General features: G+C 50.5%; 3 protein-coding genes and 1 long non-coding RNA gene across 8 annotated transcripts in view; all 4 read right to left on the bottom strand.

The window, feature by feature from the left end:
* Positions 1-964: 964 nt before the first annotated feature.
* LOC135236478 (uncharacterized) lies at positions 965-1,648 on the bottom strand. The gene is made up of 2 exons (XR_010324592.1): positions 1,612-1,648; positions 965-1,569 (listed from the first exon to the last, which is right to left on the bottom strand). It is a non-coding gene; the product is annotated as an uncharacterized LOC135236478 (long non-coding RNA).
* A 432-nt stretch (positions 1,649-2,080) lies between these two features.
* exo5 (exonuclease 5) lies at positions 2,081-7,950 on the bottom strand. 2 transcript variants are annotated; one of them, XM_064302557.1, is made up of 7 exons: positions 7,507-7,950; positions 6,878-6,944; positions 6,492-6,745; positions 5,989-6,093; positions 3,204-3,376; positions 2,282-2,771; positions 2,081-2,234 (listed from the first exon to the last, which is right to left on the bottom strand). In XM_064302557.1, exons 1-7 carry the CDS (start codon positions 7,595-7,597, stop codon positions 2,164-2,166), a joined length of 1,251 nt encoding a protein of 416 aa, XP_064158627.1. In that variant the 5' UTR covers positions 7,598-7,950; the 3' UTR covers positions 2,081-2,163. The 2 variants fall into 2 exon arrangements, with proteins under 2 accessions (XP_064158627.1, XP_064158626.1); XM_064302556.1 differs by having other exon boundaries at positions 2,081-2,771.
* A 543-nt stretch (positions 7,951-8,493) lies between these two features.
* rflnb (refilin B) lies at positions 8,494-11,359 on the bottom strand. 3 transcript variants are annotated; one of them, XM_064301554.1, is made up of 3 exons: positions 10,725-11,359; positions 10,328-10,422; positions 8,494-10,118 (listed from the first exon to the last, which is right to left on the bottom strand). In XM_064301554.1, exons 1-3 carry the CDS (start codon positions 10,917-10,919, stop codon positions 9,812-9,814), a joined length of 597 nt encoding a protein of 198 aa, XP_064157624.1. In that variant the 5' UTR covers positions 10,920-11,359; the 3' UTR covers positions 8,494-9,811. The 3 variants fall into 3 exon arrangements, with proteins under 3 accessions (XP_064157624.1, XP_064157625.1, XP_064157621.1); XM_064301555.1 differs by having other exon boundaries at positions 10,328-10,419; positions 10,725-11,358; XM_064301551.1 differs by having other exon boundaries at positions 10,328-10,449; positions 10,725-11,355.
* A 194-nt stretch (positions 11,360-11,553) lies between these two features.
* The window catches only part of vps53 (VPS53 subunit of GARP complex), an 18,402-nt gene continuing 8,528 nt past the window's right edge, over positions 11,554-21,427 (bottom strand). For both annotated transcript variants that reach the window (XM_064301549.1, XM_064301550.1), the window contains exons 14-22: positions 20,537-20,779; positions 18,636-18,783; positions 17,842-17,924; positions 17,475-17,553; positions 16,717-16,865; positions 16,030-16,099; positions 15,795-15,932; positions 13,450-13,554; positions 11,554-12,732 (exon numbers count right to left, since the gene is read on the bottom strand). In XM_064301549.1, the coding sequence (XP_064157619.1) occupies positions 12,562-12,732; positions 13,450-13,554; positions 15,795-15,932; positions 16,030-16,099; positions 16,717-16,865; positions 17,475-17,553; positions 17,842-17,924; positions 18,636-18,783; positions 20,537-20,779 (1,186 nt within the window). In that variant the 3' untranslated portion in view covers positions 11,554-12,561. The remainder of the gene's footprint in view (positions 12,733-13,449; positions 13,555-15,794; positions 15,933-16,029; positions 16,100-16,716; positions 16,866-17,474; positions 17,554-17,841; positions 17,925-18,635; positions 18,784-20,536; positions 20,780-21,427) is intronic.

The following is a 21,427-nucleotide window of genomic DNA, read 5'->3' as shown; positions in this document are numbered from 1 at the left end:
CAAGTTATTTATTTATTTTTTTTGTTGGTTCATGTCAATGATCATCATTATCAATTAACAATTATCAGTGCTCTCCTGGTCATTAAACATCACACAAGTCTCAGGAGGTGTTAATCATTAAAATAACGCATTTATGCGCTTAAACAATAAGCAAATATTTAACCATTTATCACACGTTTAAAAATGCAGAGATTTAAACACCCTGGCACACTTTCCTCGAGGGTGTAATTTTAGTTTTGCTTCGCCACTTCCTATCTAACTGAAAATATTACACAGACTGTTCCCTGAAAGGGGTAGGTGAGCCAATGTACTGACCCCAGATACCACTTATCTGGGACAGGTGTACTTCTTGTCTCGCAGCATGATACCATCCAATCAATTCTAAATGAACCCACAAAATTTCAATCAGTGGACACACATTTCATGATTAATGCACGTGAATGTACAAGTTCTATTTGGTTACAACGAGCATACTTTATACTACACTGCTGCGCTGGGCAGACAAAGTTGAGTAATTTCAATGATACCCTTTAGCCAATTTCCTAAATTAGCTAAAGGACGATTGTTACCCATATACACAGGCATTTATAAGCCCAGCATCTTTCCCAGGAGCTGACCTCACACAAATTTTAAACACAGCATTTACTATAGCATCCATTTAAAGCTGGATCTATACTAACAACGCATTGTATAAGCCTTCTTAATGGCACATACAGCATTGTTCTGTCTCTATAGGCAACATAAGCATTGCTCATACCCTTATAGGCACATACGCATGTAAAAATTGTCTAAGCAACACACAGCATTGTATAATTCCTCTATAGGCAACATACAGCATTGTCTTCTAATAGGCAGGCATGACCTCCATATCCAGTAAACATTGCACACCACAACACAAATACCGAAACTTCAAATGGATTATAAAAAATATAAAATGTGGATTAATAGATTATAAAAAATATTGTGACTACTGTAGTCCTCGACTTTTATATTCAGCAATGATCTGTGCTTCATCCAATCAGCTCTCTCTCTCTCTCGCTCTCTCTCTCTGTCTCTTTCTCTTTCTCCTCTCACACATAGTTCATAGTGACACCAGTACTACAATACACATCTACACAATTATACGAACACACAGTATTTACAGTATTTAAGTTCAGTGGTCAAACACACAGATTTAACAAAACCATGTCAATAAATTAACTGACAGGAAATTGTGCGCTTTGTTAAGCTAAAGGAAGTTGGCGTTTGGCTAAGAGTAGCGACCTCCGCTTGTTTCCCTGATTAAAAGTGTAAATTGCCAAACAGGCCCAATAGAGTTAAAGTGCTCTACAGTGCAGGTTTTTACCGTTTTTGTCATAGCGGTTTACCCTTCCAAACTGAATAACAGGAAATGAGTTACACAAAGGCATTCAAACCACAACAAGTGGCTGTACATAGTGCTCACTGCGTGTTTAGCACTACATAGTGCTCACTGCGTGTTTAGCACTACATAGTGCTCACTGCGTGTTTAGCACTACATAGTGCTCACTATGTGTTTAGCACTACATAGTGCTCACTGCATGTTTAGCACTACAATGCCACGATACACTCATACCATGCATGTTTAGCTACATACATAGTGCTCACTATGTGTTTAGCACTACATAGTTTCTCCACTTGCCATGGTTTAGCACTACATAGTACTCCACAGTATGCTGTTTAGCACTACATAGAGCTCACATGTTAGCACTACATAGTGCTCACTATGTGTTTAGCACTACATAGTGCTCACTGCGTGTTTAGCACTACATAGTGCTCACTGCATGTTTAGCACTACATAGTGCTCACTGTGTGTTTAGCACTACATAGTGCTCACTGCGTGTTTAGCACTACATAGTGCTCACTACGTGTTTAGCACTACATAGTGCTCACTGCATGTTTAGCACTACATAGTACTCACAGTGTGTTTAGCACTACATAGTACTCACAGTGTGTTTAGCACTACATAGTACTCACAGTGTGTTTAGCACTACATAGTACTCACAGTGTGTTTAGCACGGTGTTTAGTGCTCACTATGTAGTGCTCACTGCGTGTTTAGCACGGCGTTTAGTGTTCACTATGTAGTGCTCACTACGTGTTTGTTGTGGTTGAGTGTGAGTCCTGTGGCTTGCTGGGGGGTGTGGTCAGTGCTTCCGGCTGGGCGTGGCCTGCGTCTCGTTGGTGGGTGTGGTCAGCGCGCCCGGCTGGGCGTGGCCTGCGTCTCCTTGGTGGGTGTGGTCAGCGCACCCGGCTGGGCGTGGCCTGCGTCTTGCTGGGGGGTGTGGTCAGTTGCAGTCTTCTTGGGGGCCGTGGCCTCCAGGTACTCCGCCTCCCCCAGCTTCCACTCGCAGTGCTGCTTGTACTGGCAGGCGCAGCACTTCCACGCCTCCTCGATGTCCACGCCCCTGGGCTCCCGACGCCCGGTCCAGTACGACAGGTAATGGCGAAGCTCCTCCCTCGTCTGGGGCTCGGCGAATGGGACGTCCTGGGTGCCGATGGCCGCGCCCGACCCCTGGTGGCAGTACTCCAGCCTCAGCCGGTCGACGGGGGGCAGCTCGCAGTAGCTGAGGTTCAGCAGGAGCAGGTCCAGCAGGTCCCCGAACGTGGACACCTGGAGATCCAGCCTCTCGGCCTGCTCCAGCACCCCTTTCCCCAGTGCCCTCTCCGGAAGCAGTCTGAGGTGAGTGATCACATGGTCTCGCTTCAGGTCCCCCCGGACCAGTGAATCAAACAGGAGCTTGTACAGACGCACCTGTGGCACACACCAGCCTGCATCAGTACATCCCCACAGAATTCTCACAAAGCGTGACCTCTGACCCACACACACACAGCATGACCTCTGACCCACACACACAGCATGACCTCTGACCCACACACACGGCATGACCTCTGAACCACACACAGCATGACCTCTGACCCACACACACAGCGTGACCTCTGACCCACATACACAGCGTGACCTCTGACCCACACACACACAGCGTGACCTCTGACCCACACACACAGCATGACCTCTGAACCACACACACAGCGTGACCTCTGACTCACCCACACAGCGTGACCTCTGACCCACACACACAGCGTGACCTCTGACCCACACACACAGCGTGACCTCTGTGATGGACGTGTCTGTTAGCGATAATGTTGCTGACCGTGTATGAGCACAAGCAGAACGTGCACGCACCTGTAAGCTGGAACCTTTGGCCTGTGCAGGGTCAGGAAGGGAGTTGGCGGCGCGCGTTTTCAGGTCTGTGAGCACCAGCTCCCCTTTCTCGTCGTAGCGCAGCTCGTCGACCACGCCCGTCAGGAACACGCCCTCCAGCAGGCCGAAAACGGGCAGCTCTCGCACCAGAAGCCCTGGAACAGAAGGGGAGCGCACGTGAGTCACTCTCTGTGTGATCAGTGTGCACGTGAGTCACTCTCTGTGTGATCAGTGTGCATGTGAGTCACTCTCTGTGTGATCAGTGTGCACGTGAGTCACTCTCTGTGTGATCAGTGTGCATGTGAGTCACTCTCTGTGTGATCAGTGTGCACGTGAGTCACTCTCTGTGTGATCAGTGTGCACGTGAGTCACTCTCTGTGTGATCAGTGTGCATGTGAGTCACTCTCAGTGTGATCAGTGTGCACGTGAGTCACTCTCTGTGTGATCAGTGTGCACGTGAGTCACTCTCTGTGTGATCAGTGTGCACGTGAGTCACTCTCTGTGTGATCAGCGTGCATGTGAGTCACTCTCAGTGTGATCAGTGTGCACGTGAGTCACTCTCTGTGTGATCAGTGTGCATGTGAGTCGCTCTCAGTGTGATCAGTGTGCACGTGAGTCACTCTCAGTGTGATCAGTGTGCACGTGAGTCGCTCTCTGTGTGATCAGCGTGCACGTGAGTCACTCTCTGTGTGATCAGCGTGCATGTGAGTCACTCTCAGTGTGATCAGTGTGCACGTGAGTCACTCTCTGTGTGATCAGTGTGCATGTGAGTCACTCTCTGTGTGATCATCAGCGTGCACGCAAGTCACTCTCAGTGTGATCAGCGTGCACGTGAGTCACTCTCTGTGTGATCAGTGTGCACGTGAGTCGCTCTCAGTGTGATCAGTGTGCACGTGAGTCACTCTCTGTGTGATCATCAGTGTGCACCTAAGTCACTCTCAGTGTGATCAGCGTGCATGTGAGTCACTCTCAGTGTGATCAGTGTGCACGTGAGTCGCTCTCAGTGTGATCAGTGTGCATGTGAGTCGCTCTCAGTGTGATCAGCGTGCATGTGAGTCACTCTCAGTGTGATCAGTGTGCACGTAAGTCACTCTCAGTGTGATCAGTGTGCACGTGAGTCACTCTCTGTGTGATCAGTGTGCATGTGAGTCACTCTCAGTGTGATCAGCGTGCATGTGAGTCACTCTCAGTGTGATCAGTGTGCACGTGAGTCACTCTCTGTGTGATCAGTGTGCACGTGAGTCACTCTCTGTGTGATCAGTGTGCACGTGAGTCACTCTCAGTGTGATCAGCGTGCATGTGAGTCACTCTCAGTGTGATCAGTGTGCACGTGAGTCGCTCTCAGTGTGATCAGTGTGCACGTAAGTCACTCTCAGTGTGATCAGTGTGCACGTGAGTCACTCTCTGTGTGATCAGCGTGCACGTGAGTCACTCTCAGTGTGATCAGTGTGCACGTGAGTCGCTCTCAGTGTGATCAGTGTGCACGTAAGTCACTCTCAGTGTGATCAGTGTGCACGTGAGTCACTCTCTGTGTGATCAGCGTGCACGTGAGTCACTCTCTGTGTGATCAGTGTGCACGTGAGTCACTCTCTGTGTGATCAGTGTGCACGTGAGTCACTCTCTGTGTGATCAGTGTGCATGTGAGTCGCTCTCAGTGTGATCAGCGTGCACGTGAGTCACTCTCAGTGTGATCAGTGTGCACGTGAGTCGCTCTCAGTGTGATCAGTGTGCACGTAAGTCACTCTCAGTGTGATCAGCGTGCACGTGAGTCACTCTCAGTGTGATCAGTGTGCACGTGAGTCGCTCTCAGTGTGATCAGTGTGCACGTAAGTCACTCTCAGTGTGATCAGTGTGCACGTAAGTCACTCTCAGTGTGATCAGTGTGCACGTGAGTCACTCTCTGTGTGATCAGCGTGCACGTGAGTCACTCTCAGTGTGATCAGTGTGAGTCACTTTCTGCATGATCACCAGGGTGCATGTGAGCCCGGGGGGGGGGGGGGGGGGGGGGGGGGGGGGGGGGGGGGGGGAGGAGAGAGTAAATACTCCACAGTCCAGGGGAGGGGGGGTGTCAGCGGTTTGCAGTCTTACGGTGTGGGGGGAAGTAGCTGTCTCGGAGACGAGAACAAACAGGCAGCTAGACAGCTTCCTCTCCCGCACCACAGATGCCTGGGACAACGCACTTCATCTGTCTACCTCTCTCTCTTTTCACAGGCACTAAGTCACATTACAGGAACTGCACTGGCCACCTTTTATGTGTTACAGTTTTTATTGTATATTTTCATTACTTATAGTTATATGTAATATTACTGTTTGTAGTTCATTCTTAATTTCTTACATATTTTTACTAATTTTTACTTATATTTACCTGGGGATGCCTGGGACCAACGCATTTCATTGTCATAACACTGCTCTGCTGTTGTTATTGCACATATGACAAATAAACTTGAAACTTGAATGAGTCAGTACGATCATCAGTGTGCATGTGAGTCACTCAGTATGATCATCAGTAAGATGATGTCTGTTACCAGGGCGAAATGCGCTTAAAAAATGCGCTCCTGAGAGAGCAGGAGTGCAGTAGTTCTTCTCCTGTTCCGCTGGACTTTCCCTCTCCCTGAAATTACTGCACTTCCACTGCTGGTCACTACACTTGTTTTTGCACTGTGAGCAGCCCTGGCTAAGAGCGCTAGCTAACTGCTAGTAAAACAAAGCAAACAAAGCCCGCGGGTTTGCGCTAGCTAGCTAGCGTTCTCCAGGCGACCAGCCTTACCTGCCTGCAGGTCGGGGATCATGCTCAGGAGGTTGAGGAAGGAGACGGCGTGCTGGTCCTCCCTGGACCGCACCGGAACGGACACCACCTCCTGCAGCTCCAGCTCTGCGGAACCCACAACACGTCACATGACCCCGCTGGGCTCCGCGCGCGGGACGCGGCGCCTGGCGATAGGCCCGTTCCCGCCGTGGGGGTGGCGTTCTTCCCGCGACTTCAGTCTGAGCTCATGACCTTCACATCGATATTACAGGGGAAACTAACTTTGGATTTCAGGAAATTCGACGAAACGCTACATCCAGACATTCCTTTTCCAGGTAAGTGGTCTGAGGTACCACAAGCCTTTTGACAGTCTCACGACTTTCAAAAGCAATGTCTTGGCTACTTCACGCATATAATGAGCAGTTAATGCGACATGAATGTTTTTTCATATGGTAAACAATCTTTAGACAGAGTAATGCAGGTCCGGGTATGAAGGTAGTGTCCAGTCTGGCACCTGTGTTTACCTCTGTTCAGGTGAATATCGACCCCAGCCTCCATCTTAGCTCGCTTCTCTGGTGACGTCAGCACGTGGGGGATCTCATACTCGTAGGCCACCTGCAGCTCGCACCAGGTCTGGCGGCACACTTGCGTGACAGCCAGGTGATTGCGCCTGAACCTCTCCATCGGGTTATGGCCCAGACCCGGTTTACTCCGCTTCTGAGGGTAACTGGCATGATTCTGTTTCGTCCCCCACACCGCAGCCAGCCTCACACGCGCACTGTTACACCCAGACGACACAGTCAGACAAGATCGCAGTCAGCACCAGCTTAAATGAAAACTAGCCTACACGTGGTTTTTTTTTTGCCTGAAAATCATAAAGTATAAAATCAACAACGGAAATGTAGGCTACCGTTTCCCGGAGGTGGAGAGCTTCTCCGTGACGCTGGATCCAGAATCCGGAAGACGCTGAGGGCTCGCTGAAATTCAATGTTAGAATTAGAATCAGAATTTCTTTATTGTCATTGTACTGGTGCATACAACGAAATTCAGGCGCACTGCCCGAGCGGAGCTCAAATATACAAGATAAAAAAACAAGGTAATAAAAATATAAAAGATTTTTTAAAAGAATAATAAAAACTCTTCATACAGCTCACACGCGTGCACTCACCTGCACACACTCTGACACACATGCACACAAATTCACACACGCATACACATTATGCCTACGTATGCACCGAATAAGCACAGAATACCTGAATTTCACTTTCGATCTTATTAGCATGGACCAAGGGTGACACCAAATGAAAGAGAAAAAAATCTGACCGACTATCGTAAAAAAATTTAAATAAATAAAAAACCCCATGGGATATTCAAGCAAAACAGACATTTGTTGAACAGCTAAAGTAATCTTTACATTTTCATTAAATCACTTACTTTTCCACGCGCTGTGACATACCACAGCTCCGTACCGCAGCAAGGTGCTTATAAGGCGACATCGAAACACATACTCGATATTTAAATGAATAACCACTGAATTACCTGAGCCGAGGTGCTCCGATCGCATGTTTACCAATTCTGCGCCTCCAATATCGTCCCAGCCGTTCGGTGGTTCAGTTGCCGATGTATTCATTGTTAAATCCTGTGCTAACAATTATGTCAGTTATAGTTTACTATCGTGTTGGTTTACGAGCATGTTATTCCGCCCTTCAGCAGTACATCCGAGCACTGCATATGTTCTTATCGTCCTGTGTATTAGACGAGTCTCTTCCGGCACAGTGTTTTGCCCCAACTTGTCCTGGATATACCACGCCCACTTTGTTACAAAAGCTCCAGGGATCATTTGAGGATCGCGACAATAAAATGGTGCCAAGTGTTCCAGATCGTTAAGTTGGCGAAGAACGTATTATAGGCTCTTTTTTTAAAAAAAACTTAAATGGCACAGCATTATGAAATTAAAATCACGAGTAACAGGAGAGACGACGAGCGTACTACATTTAGTTAATCAGCAACTATTATTATATTAATTCGTAACATTGAGTGCATTTACATTACATTTGCTGCAGTAGGCTATTTGACGTGCATAAAATTAAAATAACATCAATATTGACCGTTGTGGACTCCTTACATTATTCAGACGTAGTGTTAATCATTTCTTGGAATATTTTTAATAAAAATCAACAAAGAGTATTTCTCAGCCGGACGAAGGAGCCTTTCCAGTTTTGTAACTTGAGGCACCGGATCAGTGTTGGTTTTAATACGTACAGGTTTTGTTTTAAATGTATACTACAGGCGTCAGCAAAAGTTTGCGCAACACTCTGAATGTGCCTATGTAGTTTCGTACTTTCGATCTGTTTTCATGTCCATCAGAAAAGTCCCGGCAGAGGGCGCTGTGGTCAATTGTCCACGGATTCAATTGCCGGATCGTTCACGTTACATTTTTTGCCACTTAAATGGCATACGCTCTTACCCAGAAGGATTTAAGGGTGTTGACTTTCAGGTTGCATAAAATACTTAAAATGAATCCGATTATTAATCATTATACAGTTTATTAAAACAGTTGAGATTATATTTGCATAGCTGCTATGACAAAACCTTTCCAAACATTACAGAAAAGCAGTACAATTTATAGAGAAAATAAAATTAAAATTCAATAACACCCCCCCCCACCACACACACACACACACACTCACTCGCGCGCGCGCACACACACACACACACACACACACACACACAACCTTGCTTAACTGTGAACAGTTCTGATGAGATGGGAACACAGATTGAGAAATCTACTCAATCAATCACTGTTACAGCAGCCATTTAATCTGGATTAAAGGTTAGAGGGGATCGTAAGGGTGGGGAAAATTTAGTATCCAGCAAAGCGCCTCTGTTAGATTAGGGGCAGTCTACACACTCCTCTCGCTCGTGCACAGCAATGTCACACGCAGCCTGTGAAGCCAGCAGGGAAAGAGAGGCCTGGAACACAGTCAGATAATCTGCGCTGACATGTACATGCTAGTGAGCCTTGGGTGTTCTGCGCAGTGTAGCTACGCACACTCACCGAAGTCCTGTCACACATTACACTGCTTTTCGTTCAGCCGCACCTTCACTCATTGTGCGCTAAATAAGTTCAAACAAACAGGAAGCATGTTGCAAAAATGTCCCTTTACACAACCCATGAAAAAAAAAAACCTACAGATGTGCTTACTAAATAACACGTTAAAGCAATTTATGTGCAATACCATGCGATATGAGTTTCCATCAACAAGTTCCACATGAAAACGTTTTGTGAAGACCAAATTACGTCCGGTAACAGAACACATTACCCAAACCGAAAGGGACATTGGCTGGGCAGAAACACCCCACAGAGTTCCCCGTGCGTTCACGTGCATGTGTGTGTGTGTGTGTGTGTGTGTGTGTGTGTAGGGCCAGTACAGGAAACGCAAAGAACAACAGAAACCAGATGGAAAACAGCGTTTCAGCTTCCAACTGACCCCGCTGCACTTCCCCTAAATCTGCTAAACACACCATGCCTCACTGCTCGGACAATAACACTAAACTGCCTGTCTCATATTACACTGCATTTCATTCATTAGAGTTTCCACCCCAAGCTGACAACAAGACGCATTTTCCCCCGTTCCTACAAAACTCCGGCACGCAGAAAATTTCCGTAATTCCAAGCCACGTTGTGACGTCAAAGAGGGCCGCTATCACCCCGTTTGTCAATCAGAACAAACCTGCCAAGTTCAGCAGTCGTTACTAAGGCAGGTGGTGCGCGCAGTTTAATTAGGCGCGTGAACGGTAGTGTCGCTCGGCGCAGATGGTGACGTGCTCAGAACTTAAGCCATTACCCCCGTTGCGCGGCCTCCATCTCCACGCTGGAGAGGAAGCGCCTGGCTTTCCTGCGGCAGTCGTAGTGCAGGTGCGTGACATAGACGGCGCTGGCGTGTTTCGGGTACACGATGGTGGTGCTCTGGTACCGCTGTACCCGCTGCCGGGGCTCCAGGTGCAGCTGGGTCCGGTAGTGCTTCCAAGTGTTGTGGGACAAGGCTACGATCGTCTGGCTACATGAGTCCAGGCCAAAACCACGGGGTTCTAGCGATACGTAATGGATGAAGTGCCGATCGGAGTCATAGCGTACGGATGATGTGTATCTATGGGCAGACAAGCACGAAAAACACACGTTCCACTGGTCAGTTACAAAACATGCTAATAAGTGCAAAGCAACCACGTGTACTTTATTGTCAAGCGCAAAACTGGAATCGTTGCGTACAAGTTACGTCACCATGGTGCCGTTACGCTAACAGCATACAGCGCATAACTACGAACTATTAAGAGAAATTAAGAAAAAGAAGACAGTCACCGGACTTCTTTCGGTGGCAGAGGGTCCAACTCGATTCCTTCCCCATAGGACAGAGGACGAAACTGCGGCGAAAACACAGGGTCCGCGCCAGTCTGCTGAGTTTTCAGGCAGCAAGAGTTTCGCTGATTGTCGGAAGAAATGAGGCAATAAGGGTCAGTTTCCTGAGTCACTTACACAAGTATACTGCAGCAGTTCTCTCACCCACTAACTTCTGCATTTACCTCTACAGGCTGAGATTACCTTTACCTAACTTCTAGAAGTCTTGCGTTTTACGCTTGCTCTGCATAAATAGGAAAGAGTACGTTTCTACAACTTTGTTGTGCGATTCTTACCTGTTCCTATAATTATGCTTTATAAATTACTGCGTGCAATCAAAAGATGACGAAACTCAGCCTACCGCTGGAGCCCTCCGGCTGTCCTCCTCAGCGAGCGGTCGGAGCCCAGCTCTCTCAGGTCCGCCCGGCAGCAGCCAGGCGCTCGGACTCGGGCTGGGGGGCAGACCGGAATCTGGACTGTCGAGCGGCCGCCCCGGTGCACAGTTCACGTGTAGGTCATCTTCGGACACATTAGGCAAGTTAAATCTGACCGACATAGTTTTCCTGGAATGTTATTGATGAAATACACCAGCTTGGGGTTATTCGGTTGAATTTTAAATCTTCCGTCACTAAACGACTTGTCCAGGAGCTAATTTAACTTGACGACTTTTTGTAAATGCTTAGAAAAGTCCTCGGCGACCGTACAGAGACTACAGTTTATCTCGGAGTTAACGTAACCGGCATCAGCGGGTGCTGTTTGGCTGTAAAGCAAAGTCAGCAACACACGGAAAAGTATAATCGTGTGTAAATCGGTCCGTTATTTCCTCCATGCCATTAGAAAGCCAGAAGTCCTTTTCTCTCGGCCCGAAGACATCCAAACAATACGGTCAAGGGTCGCGAATCCTTTCTGCTTTGAAGCTGCGACTTCCTGGCCCAGACGGTGCTCGCTTGCCGGTTTGGACTTTCAAGCTCTCTCGGAGACGCGCTTTGTTTTACGCGCAGCCGAGGGGCAGGACACGCCCTTTTAAAACGGACACACCCCCGACCCCCTTCCCAATTGAAACACCATCGCTGCATCCATTATGCTGTAAGGAAGTTCTTGCACAAGATCTTATGAACGCCCTTCCTAAGAGTACCAGCTAAGGGTTTAATTAAACAACGGCCCCTTCATGGAAGAAAAAAGAACACACATTTCTCGTGGTGAAGGTATTTTATTAGTGTCGTGTCGCCAATAACCATTATAGTACTAATTCGAAAATCATTAAAGCTATTTTTATAAACAGAAGGCAGGAATTTGTACAGCAATCACACTGGACAAATATATTAATATTAATATATTAATAAGCAGGGTTCAACGGAGTGCAGGATTCAGCCAACATTTAAACCCTCCAACAGAATGGCTCCTCCTGATGATCGTACACACGCATGCATGCGCATGCAAACCCCCCCCCACAGACACACACACACACACATCGCCTCGGTTGCGTTTGCGGTTTGCGCCAGCCATTCCAGCACCTACAGGGTTCAGACGGGCTCATGTGCCGCTTCCCTCTTCACCGCGAGGCTGCGAACGGGTTTCCTGCCGGTCACTGGCTGACCCCGCCCCCTTTCGTGTCAGTTGTAGGGCCATGAGGCTTCCCCCCCCCACACCCACACACACACACAGATTGGGGAGGCACAGGCAGGCCTGCGCGTGGTTTAAGTTCCTGTGCTGCTCAGATAAACACCAGATGCCCAGCACAGGAGAGCTAAACCAGGAGCGCAAGAGGGACGGAATGCCCCACACACACACACACACACACACACACACCTCGCCAGTCCCCATTCCAGCAGCAGACTGCGAGAGCGCGTGTGCATTCCTCCGGTAGAGAGCCTGGCTCACTCGTGCTGGTAGGGCTTTCTGACCGTCCAACAACAATTTCAGTCTCATATTCACCAGCTCATCACTTTCATACTCTTATTGTGAGAAAAGGCCTTCTCCCATTGGCCGATTCGGGTACCTGTGGGGAGCCCCATTGGTTAAATCCACAGAAGGAGACGGAGGAGGAAGTGGTTTGCGTCCAGATGGGTCAGCGTCTCTTTAGAGGGACACGGGACAGGGATCCACAGTCGGGGCGGGGTGGAGAGAGGGGAGTGTGGGTAGGGGGCGGGGTGGAGAGGGGAGTGTGGGTGGGGCGGGGGCAGGGGTGGAGTGGGGGCTCACAGTCTCTTTTTGATGAGCTTCTCCAGCCTGCGGATGCGGGACGACTCCTGCTCCGGGGTGGGGGCGCTGAAGGACAGGGAGGGCATGCCATCGCCCCCTGATGGCGGGGTGGGCAACCGCTGCCTGAAGAGCTCCAGCATACTGCCCTGCTCACTGCGCTTCAGACCCTGAGGGGGGAGGGGGGAAAGAGGGAGAGAGGAGGAGAGGGAGGGATGGGGAGGGAGGAGGGGAAGGTAGAGAGAGGGAGAGGATGGGGAGGGACAGGGGGAAAGGGGGGGGAAGGGAGACAGAGGGGGGGGAGGGAGAGAGTGGGAATGAGGAGGAAGGGAAGGAGAGAGAGAGGGCAGGGACGGAGAGAGAAACGAGAGGGAGAAGAGAAAGAGACAGAGAGAGAGGATGGGGAAAGGGAGAGAGGGAGAGAGAGAGGGAGGGAGAGAGAGATGGGAAGAGGGAGAGAGGATGGGGGGAGAGAGAATGAGAGAGAGGGAGGGAGTCAGAGGCAGAGGGAGAACGAGAGGGAGAGAGTATGGGGAGGGGGTGAGAGGGGGGAGGGAGAGAGTATGGGGAGGGGGTGAGAGAGAGAATGACAGTGAGGGAGGGAGTCAGAGGGACAGAGAGAGGGGGAGAGAGAGAATGACAGTGAGGGAGGGAGTCAGAGGGAGAGAGGATGGGGAGGGGGGGGGAGAGAGAACGACAGTGAGGGAGGGAGTCAGAGGGAGAGAGTATGGGGAGGGGGTGAGAGAGAGAACGACAGTGAGGGCAGGAGTCAGAGGGACAGGCATCAGTCTGTGAGAGCAGGACAGGCACCAGTCTGTGAGAGCAGCACGCTCACAGTGAGGTGCGGTCCCCGTGACTCCAGAGCGCGGCGCACACAAGGAGCTCACCTTCATGTCCAGAATCTTCTGGAAGGTGTCGGGGTTCCCGTCCGCCAGCAGCTTGATGTAGTTGTCCACGAACACCACCGGCGGCTCGTGTGGCGCCATCACCACCTGGGGGGGGCGGAGCCAAAGTCAGCACGCGCCGCGGTGCTCGTGGGGGGGGGGGGCGCTGTGTTCAGACCGCACGCAGACCGAGGCTCCAGGGCTGCGTTTAGGCCTCTCTTTAGCGCCCCCTGTCTTTCACAGAGCTGTCACTGCACAGCCGACTGAATTAATATCCTCCGCTCTGTGAGTTGGGGGATGATACACTGGTAAATGGACTGCATTTATATAGCGCTTTTATCCAAAGCGCTTTACAATTGATGCCTCTCATTCGCCAGAGCAGTTAGGGATTAGGGGTTAGGTGTCTTGCTCAAGGACACTTCAACACGCCCAGGACGGGGTTTGAACCGGCAACCCTCCGACTGCCAGACAATCGGTCTTACCTCCTGAGCTATGTCGCCCCCACTGAGCCAGGCTGCGCCAACTGATTACTGGGCCAATAGGGGCCGGAGCGCTACTGTTGCCATGACGCCGGCTAACGTCCCTTTAACCGGCTGCATCTGTCTGAGGAACACCCCCCAAAAAAAAAAATCCTGCCCCGCCCCCCTGTATCCAGCCTGGCCCTCGGTCCATCCTGAGTGTGAGGGTGCAGGAACAGATGTGCAAAAGGGCTTGGGTGGGGACAATGGGATCGTGCAGAATTTTTGAAGCTATTCTACGTCGAGCGATTTGCTCAGTTCATCCCCCCGCCCCCCCCCCATGCCCTGCCCTGCCCTGCTTTCACCCCGCCCCAGAGCAGAAGGCTGTCTCTGTTTGGGCTGAGCTGACCTGCAGGGTGTTGTGAGGTACCCCCCTTTCCGGTCGTCACCCCAAAACTGTGGGCTGAAAAAAATGAGGGTTTTTAGAATTCAGGATATTTGAACTTAGGTTTTTATATAGATTTGTGTTGCCGGGACTCTACGAGATAAAAAGAGCTGCGTCAAAGGCACAGGACAATGTGGTCTGACGTCTGGCCCGACTGGCGAGGGGAGGGGAAGTAGGGGCCTACTGGCAGGAAGTGGCCGCTGTATTCTTTGGTATTAGTGCTGCTCCAGGTTTCACCGTTACAGAGATCAAGCGAAGATTCAAAACAACCGGAAACCCAAAGGAAGTTTGTGATTGGACAGATAGATGGACAGAGAGACGGACGGACTGCGTGGGGGGAGGCGGGGGGGGGGGGGGGCGCTGGGGGATGAGGCAGGGGGTAGGGAGTAGGGTAGGCTTAAGGGGGGGATGAGGTTCAGGCAACTTGCCAATATTTATGCATTCCACATGTAACACGTGCCTGAGAGTATGGTGTGCAGCAGAGCTGTGTGCGTGTGTGTGTGTGTGTGCGTGCGTGTGCGTGTGTGTGCGTGTGTATGTGCGTGTGTGTGTGCATGTGCGTGTGTGTGTGTGTATGTATATTGTGTGCGTGTGTATGTGCGTGTGTGTATGTATACTGTGTGCGTGTGTGTGTGTGTGCATGTGCGTGTGTGTCTGTATGTGTGTGTATGTATACTGTGTGCGTGTGTATGTGCGTGTGTGTGCGCGTGTATGAGTGTGTATCTTTACTGTGTGTGTATGTATACTGTGTGCGTGTATGTGTACAGTGCGTATGTGCGTGTGTGTGTATGTATACTGTATGTGTGTGTGCGTGTGTACGTGTGTGTGTATGTGCGCGTGTGTGTATGTGCGTGTGTGTGTGTGTATGTGTATACTGTATGTGTGTGTGTGTGTGTATACTGTATGTGTGTGTGTGTGTATACTGTATGTGTGTGTGTGTATACTGTGTATGTGTGTATATGTACAGTGCGTGTGTGTGTATGTGTGTGTATAATGTGTATGTGTGTATATGTACAGTGCGTGTGTGTGTATGTGTGTGTATAATGTGTGTGTGTGTATATGTACAGTGCGTGTGTGTATGTGTGTGTATACTGTATGTGTGTGTGTGTATACTGTATGTGTGTGTGTATATGTGTGTGTATACTGTATGTGTGTGTGTGTATACTGTATGTGTGTATATGTACAGTGCGTGTGTGTGTGTATGTATAATGTGTGCGTGTGTGTGTATGTGTGTGTGTGTGTGTGTGTGTGTGTATGCGTGTGTGTGTGTGTGTGTATACTGTATGCGTGTGTGTGTGTATACTGTGCGTGTGTGTGTGTGTGTATGTGCGTGTGTGTGTATGTGTGTGTATACTGTATGTGCGTGTGTATGTATCCTGTGTATGTGTGTATATGTACAGTGTGTATGTGTGTGTATACTGTATGTGTGTGAGCAGGTCGGTCACCTTCAGGATCATCTCGGCGCGGGTCATGCCCTTCACCACGATCTTGGTGTAGCTGGCGGGGGCCTTGCGCACCACCTGGGACCCGATGGAGGGCAGGTCCAGCAGAACCGTCTTCAGGGAGTGTGTGTCCAGCAGGAGCTGCGCTCACACACACACACACACACACACACACATCACTTACGGGGACATTTCAGAGCACAGAGAAGCACACAGGGGAGAGTGCTGATTGGCTTACCTGCTCTGCTCCCACCATGCTGATTGGCTTACACCTGAACAGGTGAGTGATGAATTTGGGGATGAAGGAGCTGAAAGAGAGAGAGATAAAGTAAGGACATGCGTGCAAATTGTGTGTGTGTGGGTCTGTGTTGCGTGTGCAGGTCTGTGTGTGTGTGTGTGTGCGTGTGTGTGTGTGAGAGAGTGTGCATGTGTGTGGGTGAGTGAGTGTTTGCGTGTGTGTGGGTGTTCGTGTGTGTGTGTGTGCGCGTGGGTCATGTGTGTGTGTGTTTGTGTGTGTGCGCGTGTGAGAGAGTGTGTGTGCGTGTGTGTGTGTGTGTGTAAGAGAGAGTATGTGAGTGTGTGTGTGTGTGTGTAAGAGAGAGTATGTGAGTGTGTGTGTGTGTGTGTGTGTAAGAGAGAGTATGTGAGTGTGTGTGTGTAAGAGAGAGTATGTGAGTGTGTGTGTGTGTTTGTGTGTGTGCCCGTGTGAGAGAGAGTATGTGAGTGTGTGTGTGTGTGTGTGTAAGAGAGAGTATGTGAGAGTGTGTGTGTGCGCGTGTGAGAGAGAGTGTGTGCGTGTGCGTGTGTGTGTAAGAGAGAGTATGTGAGTGTGTGTGTGTGTGTGTAAGAGAGAGTATGTGAGTGTGTGTGTGTGTGTGTGTGTGTGTGTGTGCGTGTGCGTAAGTGCTCTGGGCGGTACACTCACTTGGTGAACTTGATGCAGAACTGGGTGAAGTACTTGCGTGTGGAGGCCAGGTTGTCGCGGATGATGGGCACGTTGTGTTTGATGTGCATGATGACCGAGGTCACATACGGGCTCTGGTCCCCAACGTGCTCCACGTTCTGCCACGGCATCTAGGGTGACACGCCCAACACCATCAGAGGAACCGCACGCTGCTCCACACTCAACACAGCCTACCGCACCTTAACACACACTCTCCACACAGCCTACCGCACCTTAACACACACTCTCCGCACTCAACACAAGCTACCGCATCCTAACACACCCTACCGCACCTTAACACACACTACTCCACACAGCCTACCGCACCTTAACACACACTCTCCGCACTCAACACAAGCTACCGCATCCTAACACACCCTACCGCACCTTAACACACACTACTCCACACAGCCTACCGCACCTTAACACACACTCTCCACACTCAACACAAGCTACCGCATCCTAACACACCCTACCGCACCTTAACACACACTACTCCACACTCAACACAGCCTACCGCATTTAACACACACTACTCCACACACTCAACACAGCCTACCGCACCTTAACACACACTACTCCACACACTCAACACACCCTACCGCACCTTAACACACACTACTCCACACACTCAACACACCCTACCGCACCTTAACATGCATTATCCCACCCCACACACCCCTGCTCAACACCCCAGCGCAGGGTGCGAGGCAGCTGGACCCAAAGTGGGCGGGGCTTACCTTGCTCATGGCCGTGAGGGCGGGGTCACACGCTGAGTCCAGGTCCTGCACCAGCAGCTGGATGCTGTTAGAGATCACCCTGCCAAACACGGATCAGAGATCACATCACCACCGCACCACAGACACAGCACAGACACTGCGGCAGAAACAGCAGCACAGACGCTGCAGCAGAAACAGCAGCTGGATGCTGTTAGAGATCACCCTGCCAAACACGGATCAGAGATCACATCACCATCGCACCACAGACACAGCACAGACACTGCAGCAGAAACAGCAGCACAGATGCCATGAGAGGAACAGCAGCACAGACACTCCGTGTCAGAAACAGCAGCACAGACGCCCTGTGGGGCATAAGACAGGCTCTTACGTGCTGAAAGTGTCCATCTCTCCGGTCAGATTAATCCTCTCCACCAGAGCCTTATCCACCTTCTCCTTCAGCTTCTCCTCCAACTGGAAGCAAAAAAGCGAGACAAAATGGCATCACAAAATGGTGCAGATGATAGCAGACAGTGCCTGTGGTCATGGGTGAAAGTTCAATGGTTGAATAATTGGTAGCAAGTGGTCAGTGGATGAGTGGTCAGTAGTGAAGAGCCAGTAGTTGAGTGGTTAGTTTTGACTGGTCAGTGGCTGAGTGGTTTGCAGCAAGTGGCTCGCAGCGAGTGGTCAGTGGTTGAGTGGTTAGCAGTGAGTGGTCAGTGGTTATCAGTGTGTGGTCAGTGTGGTTAGCAGTGAGTGGTCAGTAGTTAGCAGTGAGTGGTCAGTAGTTAGTAGTGAGTGGTCAGTGTGGTTAGCAGTGAGTGGCCAGTGGTTATCAGTGTGTGGTCAGTGTGGTTAGCAGTGAGTGGTCAGTAGTTAGCAGTGAGTGGTCAGTAGTTAGCAGTGAGTGGTCAGTGTGGTTAGCAGTGTGTGGTCAGTGTGGTTAGCAGTAAGTGGTCAGTGGTTGAGTGGTTAGCAGTGAGTGGTCAGTGTGGTTAGCAGTGAGTGGTCAGTGGTTAGCCGTGAGTGGTCAGTGTGGTTAGCAGTAAGTGGTCAGTGGTTAAGTGGTTAGCAGCGAGTGGTCAGTGGTTAGCAGTGAGTGGTCAGTGGTTAAGTGGTTAGCAGTGAGTGGTCAGTGTGGTTAGCAGTGAGTGGTCAGTGGCTCTGGTCGGTGCTGCGGCGGACCTGCTGTGTGGTGGCCAGGCAGTACTCTGCTGTGCTCAGGATGCTGCAGATGAGGCAGAGTTCCTCCGGGGTGAACTTGGCCGTCTCTGACCCCTCCTTCTCCTTCAGCAGACTGCTAATGGTCAACCCGCCGCTGCCGCTGCTGGTCCTACAACAGCCCCACGCTCTGTCAGTGCCCAATCACAAACTACACCCGCCCCCACACTGTCAGTACCCAATCACACAGCGACATCCGCTCCCCACTCTGTCAGTGCCCAATCACAAACTACACCCGCCCCCACGCTCTGTCAGCACCCAATCACAAACTACACCCGCCCCCACTCTGTCACTACCCAATCACACAGCTACACCCGCCCCCACACTGTCACTACCCAATCACACAGCTACATCTGCCCCTCACTGTGTCAGTACCCAATCACAAACTACACCCGCCCCCACACTGTCAGTACCCAATCACACAGCTACACCCGCCCCCACACTGTCACTACCCAATCACACAGCTACATCTGCCCCTCACTGTGTCAGTACCCAATCACAAACTACACCCGCCCTCCACTATGTGAGTACCCAATCACAAACTACACCTGCCCCCCACTATGTGAGTACCAGAACACACAGCTACACAAGGTCCCCACACTATCAGTACCCAATCACAAACTACACCCGCCCTCCACTATGTGAGTACCCAATAACAAACTACACCTGCCCTCCACTATGTGAGTACCCAATCACAAACTACACCTGCCCCCACACTGTCAGTACCCAATCACACAGCTACACCCAGTCCCCGCACTGTCAGTACCCAATCACAAACTACACCCGCCCTCCACTATGTGAGTACCCAATCACAAACTACACCTGCCCTCCACTATGTGAGTACCCAATCACAAACTACACCTGCCCTCCACTATGTCAGTACCCAATCACAAACTACACCCGCCCCCACACTGTCAGTACCCAATCACACATCTACATTCGCTCCCCACTCTGTCAGTACCCAATCACAAACTACACCCGCCCCCACACTGTCAGTACCCAATCACAAATTACACCCGCCCCCACACTGTCAGTACCCAATCACACAGCTACACCTAGTCCCCAATCTGTCAGTACCCAATCACAAACTACACCCGCCCCCACACTGTCAGTACCCAATCACACAGCTACACCCAGTCCCCAATCTGTCAGTACCCAATCACAAACTACACCCGCCCCCCAATCTGTCAGTACCCAATCACACAGCTACTACATCCGCTCCCCACTCTGTCAGTACCCAGTCACAGAGCTACATCCGCTCCCCACTCTGTTAGTACCCAATCAGAAACTACACCCACCCTCCACTGTGAGTACCCAATCACAAACTACACCCACCCCCACACTGTCAGTACCCAATCACAAACTACACCCACCCTCCACCATGTCAGTACCGGAACACACAGCTACACACGGTCACCACACTGTCAGTACCCAATCACACAGCTACACCCGCCCCCCACTCTGTCAGTACCCAATCACACAGTTACACCCAGTCCCCAATCTGTCAGTACCCAATCACAAACTACACCCGCCCCTCAATCTGTCAGTACCCAATCACACAGCTACATCGGCCCCTCACTGTGTCAGTACCCAATCACACAGTTACACCCAGTCCCCAATCTGTCAGTACCCAATCACAAACTACACGCGCCCCCCAATCTGTCAGTACCCAATCACACAGCTACATCGGCCCCTCACTGTGTCAGTACCCAATCACACAGTTACACCCAGTCCCCAATCTGTCAGTACCCAATCACAAACTACACCCGCCCCCACTCTGTCAGTACCCAATCACACAGCTACACCCAGTCCCTACTCTGTCAGTACCCAGTCCTGCAGGTGCACAGGTGGGATAGAGCGCTCACTTGGGCAGGTTTCCAGACAGGATCTTCCAGGCGTACTCTCGCAGGTACTTCTGGAAGATGGTGGTGAGGGCGATCATGGGCTCCCCGGTGCTGAGCTGGGAGCACTGCACCATGCACTTCTTATAGTACACAAAGAGGTCAGCACAGCTGGGCAGCACGGCCCCCCCCTCCTCACTCCCACACTGGGGGGGGCCCTGAGAGCGCAGGTCTGTCACGAACCGGTCGATCAGCTCGCCCAGGTTCCTGCAAACAACACACACATACAAACACACGATCAGCGTTCCTGCAAACAACACACACATACAAACACACGATCAGCGTTCCTGCAAACAACACACACATACAAACACACGATCAGCGTTCCTGCAAACAACACACACATACAAACACACAATCAGCTCGCCCAGGTTCCTGCAAACAACACACACATACAAACACACAATCAGCGTTCCTGCAAACAACACACACATACAAACACACAATCAGCTAGCCCAGGTTCCTGCAAACAACACACACATACAAACACACAATCAGCTCGCCCAGGTTCCTGCAAACAACACACACATACAAACACACAATCAGCGTTCCTGCAAACAACACACACACACAAACACACAATCAGCTCGCCCAGGTTCCTGCAAACAACACACACACACAAACACACAATCAGCGTTCCTGCAAACAACACACACATACAACACACACACACAAACACACAATCCGCTCGCCCAGGTTCCTGCAAACAACACACACACATACAAACACACAATCAGCTCTCCCAGGTTCCTGCAAACAACACACACACACACACACAAACACACAATCAGCTCGCCCAGGTTCCTGCAAACAACACACACATACAAACACACAATCAGCGTTCCTGCAAACAAC

The sequence above is a fragment of the Anguilla rostrata genome, chromosome 12, assembly GCF_018555375.3.
Source record: "Anguilla rostrata isolate EN2019 chromosome 12, ASM1855537v3, whole genome shotgun sequence".
Lineage (NCBI taxonomy): Eukaryota > Metazoa > Chordata > Actinopteri > Anguilliformes > Anguillidae > Anguilla > Anguilla rostrata.
Note: the sequence above shows the minus strand (reverse complement) of the source record. Positions and strands in the feature narration are given on the sequence as shown.